At 34.4% G+C, this 11,690-nt stretch overlaps 1 protein-coding gene across 8 annotated transcripts in view; it reads left to right on the plus strand.

Moving 5' to 3' along the window:
* The window catches only part of BCLAF1 (BCL2 associated transcription factor 1), a 29,644-nt gene extending 24,162 nt beyond the window's left edge, over positions 1 to 5,482 (plus strand). For all 8 annotated transcript variants that reach the window (XR_011994285.1, XR_011994286.1, XR_011994287.1 and 5 more), the window contains 2 exons: positions 2,525 to 2,737; positions 2,874 to 5,482. Coding sequence is in view for 4 of the 8 variants with exons in the window: in XM_025997880.2 (XP_025853665.1) it covers positions 2,525 to 2,737; positions 2,874 to 2,879 (219 nt within the window). In the remaining 4 variants the exon portion in view is untranslated. The remainder of the gene's footprint in view (positions 1 to 2,524; positions 2,738 to 2,873) is intronic.
* The last annotated feature ends 6,208 nt before the right edge of the window (positions 5,483 to 11,690 follow it).

Raw genomic sequence — 11,690 nt, forward strand, 5'->3', positions numbered from 1 at the left:
GGAGGGGTGGATATGTGAAGAGTTGGAACAAGTGGAAAGTACTAAAGTGGGATAGGTTCTCAGTGTTGAGTTGATGTCTTCTGAGGAAGAGAAAAATCCATGGTGGGGAAGGAGCTTTAGGGTAGGAGGTAGGAGGTTTGATCAGTTAACCTTTTGAAACTTGATCATTCTGTGGGGAAGAGATAAGAGGATTCAAAAGGTCTTTTTTTTTTTTTTTTTTTTAAGATTATTTATTTGAGAAAACAAAGGGAGGGCACATATAAGAGGAGAGGGGTGGCTGGAGGAGAGAGAATCTTGATCAAACTCCCCACTGAGCGCTGGGCCAGGTGCAGGACTGAGATGATGACCTGAGCCAAAATCAAAAGTCAGACGCTTAACCGACTGAGCCACCCAGCTGCCCCCAGAAGGTCTTGTTCTAATATGGCCTCCTTTGTTTTGTGCATTATAACTGCCTCACTTCTCTGACCCTTTATCATATGAAGTAATTAATTTTTAAAAATTATAGGCAGGACTAAAATCTCAGAAATTAGAATTTGAGGATTAAGATACTATGATCTCACTATGCTTAGTATCAGAGTGTTACTTCCATAGCTGCCAGGATATCTTCTGAGAGATACAATTTAATTTAGCTGCTGTTTTCTTTATGTGGTTTCAGATCATTGGATATTTAAGGATAATGGCTAGTTTAACTCTAGTGTTGGCTTTGCCTCTTTTTTCTATTTCTGGAACTTAGCTGCCTTATATGGTTACCATATAATTATTTCTTGCCACCAAGATATTTGGAAAATGTATTCTATGGGTGATGATCCTAAACAGTAGTGTAAAGGACTAGCTTTGTGGCCTTGGGCAAGTAACTTAGTTTCTCTGTGCCTCAATTGCTTTATATCTAAAGGGGGATTAGTTAACAGTATTTTATAGGGTTAGATGAGTATAAATACATGGTAAGTGCTTAGAACAGTGTCTTACTCTTAGTAAACATTATTACCACTGTTTTGAGTATTTGCTTGTCATACACTGGGCTGGGCAATTATTCCAGATATCTGTGTTCCTTCATGGCTATCTCCCATTTTTAAAATGAGGAAGCAAAGCCACAGAGCTTTTGTTTACCTGTTTGCTTCCCACAAATGCATGGAATGCTGTGTAAATGCCACAAACTCTAGAATTGCTTGTTTTGATACCAAAAGGGAGTCTGAAATTATGTAGTTGTGTGGGTATCATTTCGAGTGGCAGAGTATTTTAAAATATTTTATTTCAGGTTTCTAATTAAACTTTGTGACGTTCTGTAATCTACACTTTGACAGTTCCTAAATTCATTTTTATGGAGCCAGACAAACTCTAGCTAGTCCTATTTCATTGGTTTTGTAAAGATAGAAGAATAGAAATTGGTAATAGAATTGGCTTTTCTGCATGGTATGTTTCTTGTGGAACTGAGCTTTGCGATTCATGCCAGGAGGGTGATCTGTATTACATGAATTTTGCACAAAGGCACATTTTGTGTTTTGGAAAAGGTGCTTATATCATGTAATACTTGAAAATTTTGTTTAGTGACTTTTGGATAGCTGGTCAGGTGTTGCATAGATTATGCAACATTGTTTACGTTATACTTATTGTCTCATTAAGGGACATTATTTTGCCTTATTTTCCATTTTTTATAGGTGACAAACTTGAGACTAAGTTTGAGGTGGTCAGCAATTAATTAAATTACAGGAGAATGTTGGCTTTTTTGTTTTCGGGTGTGGTACTCATCCACTTATCCACAAAGTAAAGTGCTTTTCAAGTTTGCAGATTATTTTGATTAATGGAGCAGTTCGTAATTTGGGGAATATCTGTATTTGGATATAGTTAATGAAAAGTTAAGGCTAAAATAATAGCTAATTAAAAGTAATAAAAAGCTGCAGTAGTTAATGTTGGTGAAGAAGAAATAAGTTGAGATATCACTCTAGGGACCATGCTCTCATGAATTGGCATGTGAAATTCTCTAGCCTAGAAAATTGATGTGGTGTAATATACATTGATTTAGTTTTAAGTCTCAGTGGGGATTTTAAAATCTGTTCCTGTATGTAAGGTATAATTCATGCCACTTAATAAATTTTATAGTGTTATATTTTTATGACTTTGTAATGCCTTTATGACTAGTAATTTTTTGGGAAAATTATTGGTTATTTTACCTCATTGACATGCAGTATATTAATAAGTGGACTTACATTTAAAATAATGGAAATTTTGCAAAAAGTCAAAATTTTGAAAGTTGGCGGTAATTTAGCAGTTGATATAGTCCAAAAAATTGTCTGGACAACTCTCAGTGCTTATTATAAAGCAGTAAGATGTAATTATTTGCTTTCATAATGGAATATATTTTAGCCAAAACCGCAGTGTTATTGGCTTTGTTTTAATGTGTTTTAGAACGTTACTATCTCACATAACCCTAGTCTTCCAAAGATTTGTACCATGATGTATGATTGGGGAATATGATCATTTTCCTTGAAAGACATTTTAGTGATGATTGTTTTTAACCTCTCTGTAGCATGATGACAGAGATGATGGTGTGGATTATTGGGCCAAAAGAGGAAGAGGTCGTGGTACTTTTCAACGTGGCAGAGGGCGCTTTAACTTCAAAAAATCAGGTAGCAGTCCAAAATGGACTCATGACAAATACCAAGGGGACGGGATTGTTGAAGATGAAGAAGAGACCATGGAAAATAATGAAGAAAAGAAGGACAGACGCAAAGAAGAAAAGGTACAAATTTCAACTTGTTAGTGATTCTGACACATTTTCTTCAGTATAGGTTTGGTGGGCCAATTAGTTAATTATTATGGATCATTTTCACTTTCCACGTTTTTGCTAATCCTTTTTTTCCTCTTTGTTTTTTTAGGAATAGTAAATCTGAAGTGAGATTGCAACAGAGAGCAGAACTTGCACCCACCATTTTTTACCTGATTTTTGTTTTCAAATAAGAATGTAAGCATTTTACTTAAATTTTACTGTTTGCAAGTAGTCAATAGAAATTTTGTTTTAAGTCTTCAAATATCTTGAAAAATAGTAGACTGTATGTTGAAAATTGTACTGAAATAAAGTAGAGAATTGTTACGTACCATATTTGTAACTATCAACTTTTAAAAAATACTTTTACTGTTTTTGTTACATGCATTGTAATTCGCTTTGTCTATAAGATATGGTCAAGTACAGCTCTGTGAAAGTTCTGATTCTCTTCCTTCCCTGTTTGTTAATGTTTATTCTGAAGTAAACGTTATCTCTACATACGAATCCCTGAACAGAGGTTGTTTATAGAGACCACACTAATTATTTTAACTGTATACATCTGTTTAACATTCTCCTTAATTCAAACACACTACGTTGTAGGGTGACTAACTTTTGAGGTGTACCACAGAAAAGGTTTTTACTTTGGTAAACTAAGCTAGTTTAACATGTCAGCAGATGTTTAAGAACAGAAAAAAAGCTTTACCAGTAGCTAAAATGTAAAAGCTATTTAAAGATCCAAAAGTATGAGAATTTTTTTTTTTAATTGAAATTAAGCAGTGGCCTATGAAAACCATTCTTAGGATCCTTTACTTTTTGGGCTCAAAATTCAATGTTCTCTTTCTATTTTTATTTGAAAGTTTGAGTCATGGTCTTAGATATTAGCTAATCTTTTTGACAGAGGAACTGGTCTGTGATAATGCAATTAAAAATCCATTCCTACCAAATGTATTACTTTAAAAAAATGAAACAGAACAAAACCTATTATCCTGGTCTTGGTATGGAAGAGGATTATCCTGCAGAATAACTTGATATATTAGAAAGATGTACCTGATTTCATATCTTAAACATATTTATTTGAGCTTCTGGACAGCTGTAACATTAGTTTGTAGTCTAACTATAAGGAAAAATAGGGAAACAAAACATACTGTTAATTAGTAGTATTTTAAGTAACTTGTTTTTCAATAAAAAGTTTTGACAGGAAGTTTGTTGCAGCATTGGTCTAACTTGGTTTTACTTTTTTCCCTATTTCAGTTGCAGTCTATAAAATGGCTTTTTCTTTTTTCTTCCCAAAGGTTCTATTCTTCAGGTAGATAATCTTTCAGATGTGAATTACCTTTATGTTTATGCTGTTAGCTAAGATGAAAATCCAAAATAGTCATTTTCACTGTTAAGTTTGTCTGCTCTATGAGCATATATAAAAGTAGTTAAATTTTATTTGTTAATTCAGCAACCAAATTAGTTGTATATGTTTGCATTAAAAGGAGGTAATGCTTATTCTGTTAATGTAAACTTTCAAAGATCTTAAGTACATGAATCTTTCATCCTCACTTGCTGATTTGCAGTGCTGCTAGCACCTTGATTGCAGCCAAGGGCATTTGCTAAGAACTGTAAGAGGGAAAAATACGAAAACAAAATTCCAGTATATGTAATGTATGGCCCTAGGATCCTTAGTGATTGCATGATTTCTCCTATTTTGACTTTTCTGAAATTGTTACAGAGCAGAGGAAATACTGTCAAAGCAAGTTTGTAATTGCATTAATCAGGACACAGCTAATATTTTCCTAGTCAGAACAATACTTAATCACATGCTAAAAAGCAACATGGATTTAATCTTCAACACCAGGAGACTTTTCACAACCATTTTATTTTATACAAGTAAATTTAGCATTTATTTTAACAGTTATTATTTGGTTAGATACTGAGTCTGTGCATGACTGTAAATGTGCAGTTTTGTTTTTCCACTTAAGACAATAGGAGAACAGGAATTTGCCAAGAAATTATTTAATAGAAAGTGGGAATAAAGCTCCTTAAGTCCTATCAGCAAGTTACATTTTAAATGCAAATGTTTTGCTTTTAACCTAAATAAATACTTCTATTAATTTGGTTACTTCTATTAAACAAAATTGAGAAAAGGATTATACCAGAATTTAGTAGGAAGGGTGATAGAACTCTGCAATAGGATGCTATTGTGGATGTTTTCTTTTTCAGAGCCAAGCATATGAAAGACTTTGTTGTGTTTTTTTTTTAAGCCACGATTTAACTCCACACCTCACAACGTGTTATAAAGCTGAATGGTTCCTCTTGATAAGGATATTTGTTAACAAATGCCAGAAAATAACTCTTTAATACCTGCATTAACAGACTTCCTTTTGCCCAGAGAAGGAAAATAAAAATGAACCAAAGGATATTTCCAGAAAGAATTAAGAAAGCTGTTTAAGAAGGCCATGACTCAGTCCTTAGGTGTGTATGCCTTTCAACATCCTAGGAATTTTAATATAAAATAGCAAAATATGCTTTTCCAATTGAATTTGACTTTAAGGAATTACTATTTGTTCCCTTTTGTCACAGTTAAAATCAAGTGTTGGGAATTATAATTTGAGTAAAAATATTACCCAATACGAATGAATGTAGATGGCTAAACGATTCTTACTCAGTGTGATGTAAATTGCAACAGGGACCCTTGTAAATTGTCATATGCCAATAAAATGTCGTAAGTGGTAATAGCTGTTGTTTGTTTACCTGATTTGGGGACTATTTTTGTGTCTGTTCTATACAACTGACTTCTATGGCCTATTCATAGAGTTTAGACTACCATCTCCTCTTGCTAAAGTTACTAGTATGTTGTGGCTTTTTGGGGGGTTGATAAATACTTTATAAAACTCCTCAAATCCCATTTATTTTTTTGTTTTTCCTGGAAATGGGAAATTATATGGTAGATGATTCCAAGCTATTATTAGAGAATACAGAAATTCGAGGTTTCTAGTCTAGTCCTCCAGTTCTTGTGTTAACACAGGAACTTCTTAGCCATAATATTACAAAGAATCAGTATTATTCTCTTCTTTTAAAAAACTAGTTTTCATTAACTAAAAAGAGATTGGGTTTTTGTTTGTTAGACTTGTTCATTTTGAGTAAGATCTGGTATAATTCTTACCATGCCCCTCTTAGAAATTATTTGAAACATAAAATGGACCATTTTTGTCAACTTTAAACAAGAGCAGAAATATGTGACAAACATATTTTTTGTGTTAACCATGGTAGATTATTTTAATGTTATATATCACTTTCTTACATTAAATAAAGTATGCTTATTTATTAGGGACCTTTTTACTTTTTTTGCTCTATGGCTTAATTTAGTTTTTTTTCTTTTTCTCTTTGGGTTTCAATTGGAATCCTTTTGGGAGTAGTTTGTTTCTATGTGGAACAGTATTCCTTTCACACAGAAGTAGAGAGACCTGTTTCAGTTTTTGAAGTTGCTAAATAGGGAAGGCAGTTGGAGAAATAAAATTTGAAAATTGTCAAATTTGTCCCGGGACAAATTATCCTGGGATTTTATTTGACTAGACTTAGTCTACTCTGAATAGTAGATCCTGATATGTCCTTCGACAAACTTTTAGAATATTATGTTACCATATATTTGGGGTTTCAAATAGTTGAAACCATTGTTAAATCTGAATGTTAAGGATCTAATTTCTAAATGTTCAGTTCACTGAGGTTGATATTACAAATTAAGAGTGTATGCTAATGAGTTTTAAGTCAACAAGATTTTTTTTTAACTTTTTTTTTTTTTAATTTTTATTTATTTATGATAGTCACACACACAGAGAGAGAGAGAGAGGCAGAGACATAGGCAGAGGGAGAAGCAGGCTCCATGCACCGGGAGCCCGACGTGGGATTCGATCCCAGGTCTCCAGGACCGCGCCCTGGGCCAAAGGCAGGCGCTAAACTGCTGTGCCACCCAGGGACCCCAAGTCAACAAGATTTGTTATCAATTTTTTAGAATCCAGGAATATATGGAAAGTAGTTATATTCCATTGTCTTCCTCAAGAGCCTTAGAGATTGTGTAGATTTATGAGCTGTTTCTCACGCTTCTGAAACATTCAGTAATGATTAGTATGTGTTGACCATGCAAGCAAAGCCAAAGTTGTACATATACTTAAGTTTTCTAGTTCTCTATTGTTATGTAACCTAATACTCTAGATCTTAAAAATGGATCCTACTGGTTAAAAAAGGAATGCAGGTGTTAGGATGGTGTTTTACCACTACTATGAAAAAAAATCTCAAGTAATGTGCCTTAATTATAATCTCTGCATAAGAAAAATATTTTTCTGGCAGACATTTTAGATGGTTTACCACAGTGAACTGATTTTATATCACCCATAAAATATGGAAGATAATCTTGATTCTTGCCAAGTAGAAGAGGGTTGGGCAAGTGGATTTTAATGCTCTTCTTCTAAGAATCAGAATCTGATTTTTCTTAGTAGTAATCTTTTGGCTTTGCCCGCTTCTTGGTGAGCATCCCTTTTAGTAAAAGTGGATGATAATTAAGTACACCTTAAAATTAGGTGGCATGGAAGGACTTAAATTCACAGCAGGACCTGTGTATTTCGCAATGATAACTTTGTGGTACTATCATAGTCATGGTGAATTTCAGGGAATGTATAAAGCCACAGAAAAAGAATACCATTCTCATCCTCCAAAATAGTTGTTTACTTGTTAATTTTATCTAGCCCTTGACTATAGAAGGTCATAATAATGTACCAAAAACAGAAAACTAAATATTTTATTGGGGTACTTCTAAAGCTGCCTTGAGGGAAGTGTTAAGTATACTTTGAATTTTTTGAAAGAAATTGAATATCATCACCAAGTGTAAGCATGATAAGAGTTACAATAAAAGACAACACTTAACTGATTAATGTTATATGTAGTTATAGTCTGTGCATACATTTAGTGATGATACTCATATATCAGAATCAAAGTATTGTCTGCTTTTGACCCATATAATACTGTGGTGAAGATACTTCAACTGCTGCAGTCAGTAGACTCTAACTTGAACTCCTTGACCTTTCGATTTCAACCTTTAGTTGCCATCTGTGGGATGTTTTCCATTTGTAAAATTAATGTCATTTTAAGCTAAAACCCTTCAGTGTCTTCCGATTGCTAAACTGTTAGGATGAACAACATGAGCTGGTCTTTTGTCTTTGTGCTTTACCTACCCCTTGTTCACTTACCTGTCTTCAAATCTTACACGTTACCAAAAATTCTAAACTTTTTTTTTTTTTTTTTGGTCCTCATTGAATATATAGCACATTCTTTGAGGCTAGCAGCTTACTTGATTTAAATGTCTTCCTTTCCCAGAATAAATGTTTAGCGCTTAGCATTGTGCATCATGTATGGCATACATACTATAAATATGAAATAAATGTATGAATTTATACATACATATATACTGAATATATAATAAAAGCCTGATATAATTGTGTACATATAGAGGTTTGATTGATATAAGCCAACTTATTTTATGGCTGCTGCTAAAGTCTAATACAGTCTAAGCTGCCTTAAAATATGAATGGAAGAGATTTCAGATTGCAGTGAACAGAAGAGTTAGATCACTTATATTTTTATACATGGCTCTTGTCACTCTTATGTATTGTTTTGGAGTACCATGTTTTTTAAAATTTATTTTTATTTTTTTTAAAGATTTATTCATGAGAGGCACACACACACAGAGAGAGGCAGAGACACAGAGGGAGAAGCAGGCTCCTTGCAAGGGAGCCCGACGTGGGACTTGAACCTGGGTCTCCAGGATCACACCCTGGGCTGAAGGCGGTGCTAAACCGCTGAGCCACCCGGGCTGCCCTGGAGTACCATGTTTTTAAGAGTAAAGAGTATGTTTAAAGGAAGGTGAACCAGGAGCCTGAGGTCTAAGATAGTGTCATGTCAATAGTTGGAAAAGGAATGTTTAGAGAAATGGTCACTGAGATGGGTTCTTGATGGAGAAGGTTTATTTACTATAGTATAGAGCAATGATGAGAGAGATGGGTCCTGGATAGCAGTCCTCAAGTAGTTAAAGGGGTTTCCCTTAAAAGAGGAAATAGAGTTGAAATTGAAATTGAAATTCTCTAGGACCAGGAAGAACCTTTTATATTGCTTTGTCCAGCCATATCATTTTAGCATGTTCCATATTTAGAGGATAGAACCAGAGCCATAGGTGTATAGACTTACATTAACTCAATGAGTTAATATTTGACAATTAGGTTTTCTTTTTTTAAAGAGATGTTTTATTTATTTGAGAGAAAGCATGTGTGCACGGGTTGGGGGAAGGGCAGAGAGGGAAAGAGAATCTCAGGCAGACTTCCTGCTGAGCATGGAGCCCCACACCAGGCTCAATCTCTTGACCCTGAGATCATGACCTGAGCTAAAATCAAGAGTTGGATGCTTAACCTTTATTGCTTGAGCTACCTAGGTGCCCTGACAAGTAGATTAGCTAGCTTCTGAAAGCAAGGTTTCTGCTTATAGAAGTATAGAGAATCTGGATCTCTTGTCAGGAATGCTGTGCTGCCTGAAACTGAACTTTTTTTCCTGGTTCTCTGGGTTACTTAAGATTAAGAGCTACCTTTTAACTCTCAGGTGCTTGCTTTATTAAATTGTTATCACCTAAAGTTACCAGTGATAATTAAAAAGAAATACTGCATATTGCTACATTTCCTCAGTGATGTGATAGGAATGTAGTTACCAGACTTTTTGTTTTTTTAAGACTTATGCCATTTTCTTTATGATATATATCAAGTCTTTGGAAGGCAAATAGCTTGTTAGAGCTGTAATTGATTAGCTGTACTCCAAATCAGTCACTTGGAATTTTTGACTTAGAATATTTTTATTCCAATTACTGGGGCCATGACAGTATTGAAAATTATGAGTTGATTATTGCTAAAAATGAAAAGGGCTAAATGCAAAGAGCATTGATGTATAGCTGACAGGGTGATTCAGAAGTGGACTAAGACTGGAAGGTCATCCTTTAACTATTTTTTCTGTGTTCTAGGTTTTACCCAACTCTTTTTAAGTCATTGACAAGTCAAGGCTTACCTACTTGTGAACATTGTATCAGAAAACAGATTACAGAATCTATGAAGTCATATGAATCTTCTAAAAAAAGGGAACCAGAAAAATCAAGCAGCAGTTCACCATTATGCTTTTAGAGAAGTCTAGCTGTAGTTATTTTTGTTCAAAAGTGGAATGAGTAAAGAGGTCTGCTTAAGACTTTTGGATTCAAATACTAAGCATAACCTAGATCTTTCAAATAAATTAAAGGTTGAAATAAAAAGAAATCTTGCTTTTAGACTAAATTTAACTTAGACTTTATATCACTGCAAGCAAATAGCAATTTATAGTGTAGATATTAATATAGATATATAGTAGACATTGAAATACAGTTAGTAGGTCTTAACTCCTATTACATTCTGTCAATACAAAACGGGATTTTCAGGAGAGTTTAATTTAAAATATTTTAATATCAAGGAAAATCTTGGTCTTAATTGCTCTCAATATTTAAAATGTTTGAATAAATAATTGTAAAGGTTTGATTAATTTTAAAAGGTGTGTCATCTTTTAAATAGCACTGGTTGGTTTAATGTACTGCTTTAGTACTACCTCTAAGGAGGGGCTTTCAGCATAGGCAGAACAAAAGGAAAATGGCCTGAATATTTTTCTTTTTGAAATGTATTATTTAAATGAACTTTCTGAGCAGGTACATCCCAATTCGGACATCACATTTTCATGAGACCCTATCGTTGATGTTGGAGAAGCTATTTCCTACTTTGATAGAATGTTAACTTGTATTCTGTCCCACTACTTAAGATAATTGAGTTTGCCTGTCACCAGAAAATTAGGCTTGTGGCACAAGCTAATGGGGCTCTGCTGGGCAAGTGGCAAGATTGGGTACACATAACTTTCTAGTCATTGTCCAAATCAGCTGCAGCCTCTTTCCTTTCATTTATTCACACATTGGGTGTAAAGATGATTAAAAAATTCTTGGTGTTAGGGATCCAGAACATAGTATGATGATTAACTATAATGTACTAGTAGTTTTGGAAAAATACATTTGGATGGCAAAAACCAAATACCTTTGGATATCATTTGCAGTTAAACTAGGTGATGAAACCTCCAAATAGCAGCTGGGGAAACCACCAGTCTGCCTAGTAACAGTTTTTACATGAATAGAAGGAAGAACTGCAGTAGCATCTGAATGACTTGGGAAAAGCAGAATCTCAAAGTACTCAATTGGACTTTTGTCCTCTCCGTAGGTCAATGCAAAGTACCCATAGTAAGGATCGAAGAGATTGGAGTTTACCCCAGTGAAATCTCAAAACAGACCTGTCAAGACAAGATTACCTTTTTAAGGACAGGACCCCACACTGAGAACGTACTGAAAGTGGAAGTAGTCATTGAATAGGGTAGAGACAGTAGGAGAGGGCCTAGGTCAAACTAGAGGTGGGGAACACAACCAGGAAAATCTTAGAAAGCAAGCCACCATATTTCTGAATACTACTCGAAAACCACAGAAAAGGTAACTAAAGTTTTCTTCAATCTAACATCCTTCTAAATGGCCAAGAAAATAATTTTCATGTAAATGTGAGCAATTGAAAAATATTAATGTCAAGTCTTAGTAAAGGTTATCAAGATGTAGTATGTATGAATGCTTAGTAAACAAAATGAAGCTCTCTGAATAATGTTTGGATCGTCAGCAAAGCATTCATAGAAGGTGTAGCGTTTGACCTGGGCCCATCTTTTTTTTTTTTTTTTTTTTTAACCTTTAAAAATGGATTTATTTATTCATGAGAGAGACACAGACACAGGCAGAGAGAGAAGCAGGCTCCATGCAGGGAGCCTGACGTGGGACTCGATCCTGGGTCTCCAGGATCACGCCCTGGGC

The sequence above is a fragment of the Vulpes vulpes genome, chromosome 1 (assembly GCF_048418805.1).
Source record: "Vulpes vulpes isolate BD-2025 chromosome 1, VulVul3, whole genome shotgun sequence".
NCBI classification, from domain to species: domain Eukaryota; kingdom Metazoa; phylum Chordata; class Mammalia; order Carnivora; family Canidae; genus Vulpes; species Vulpes vulpes.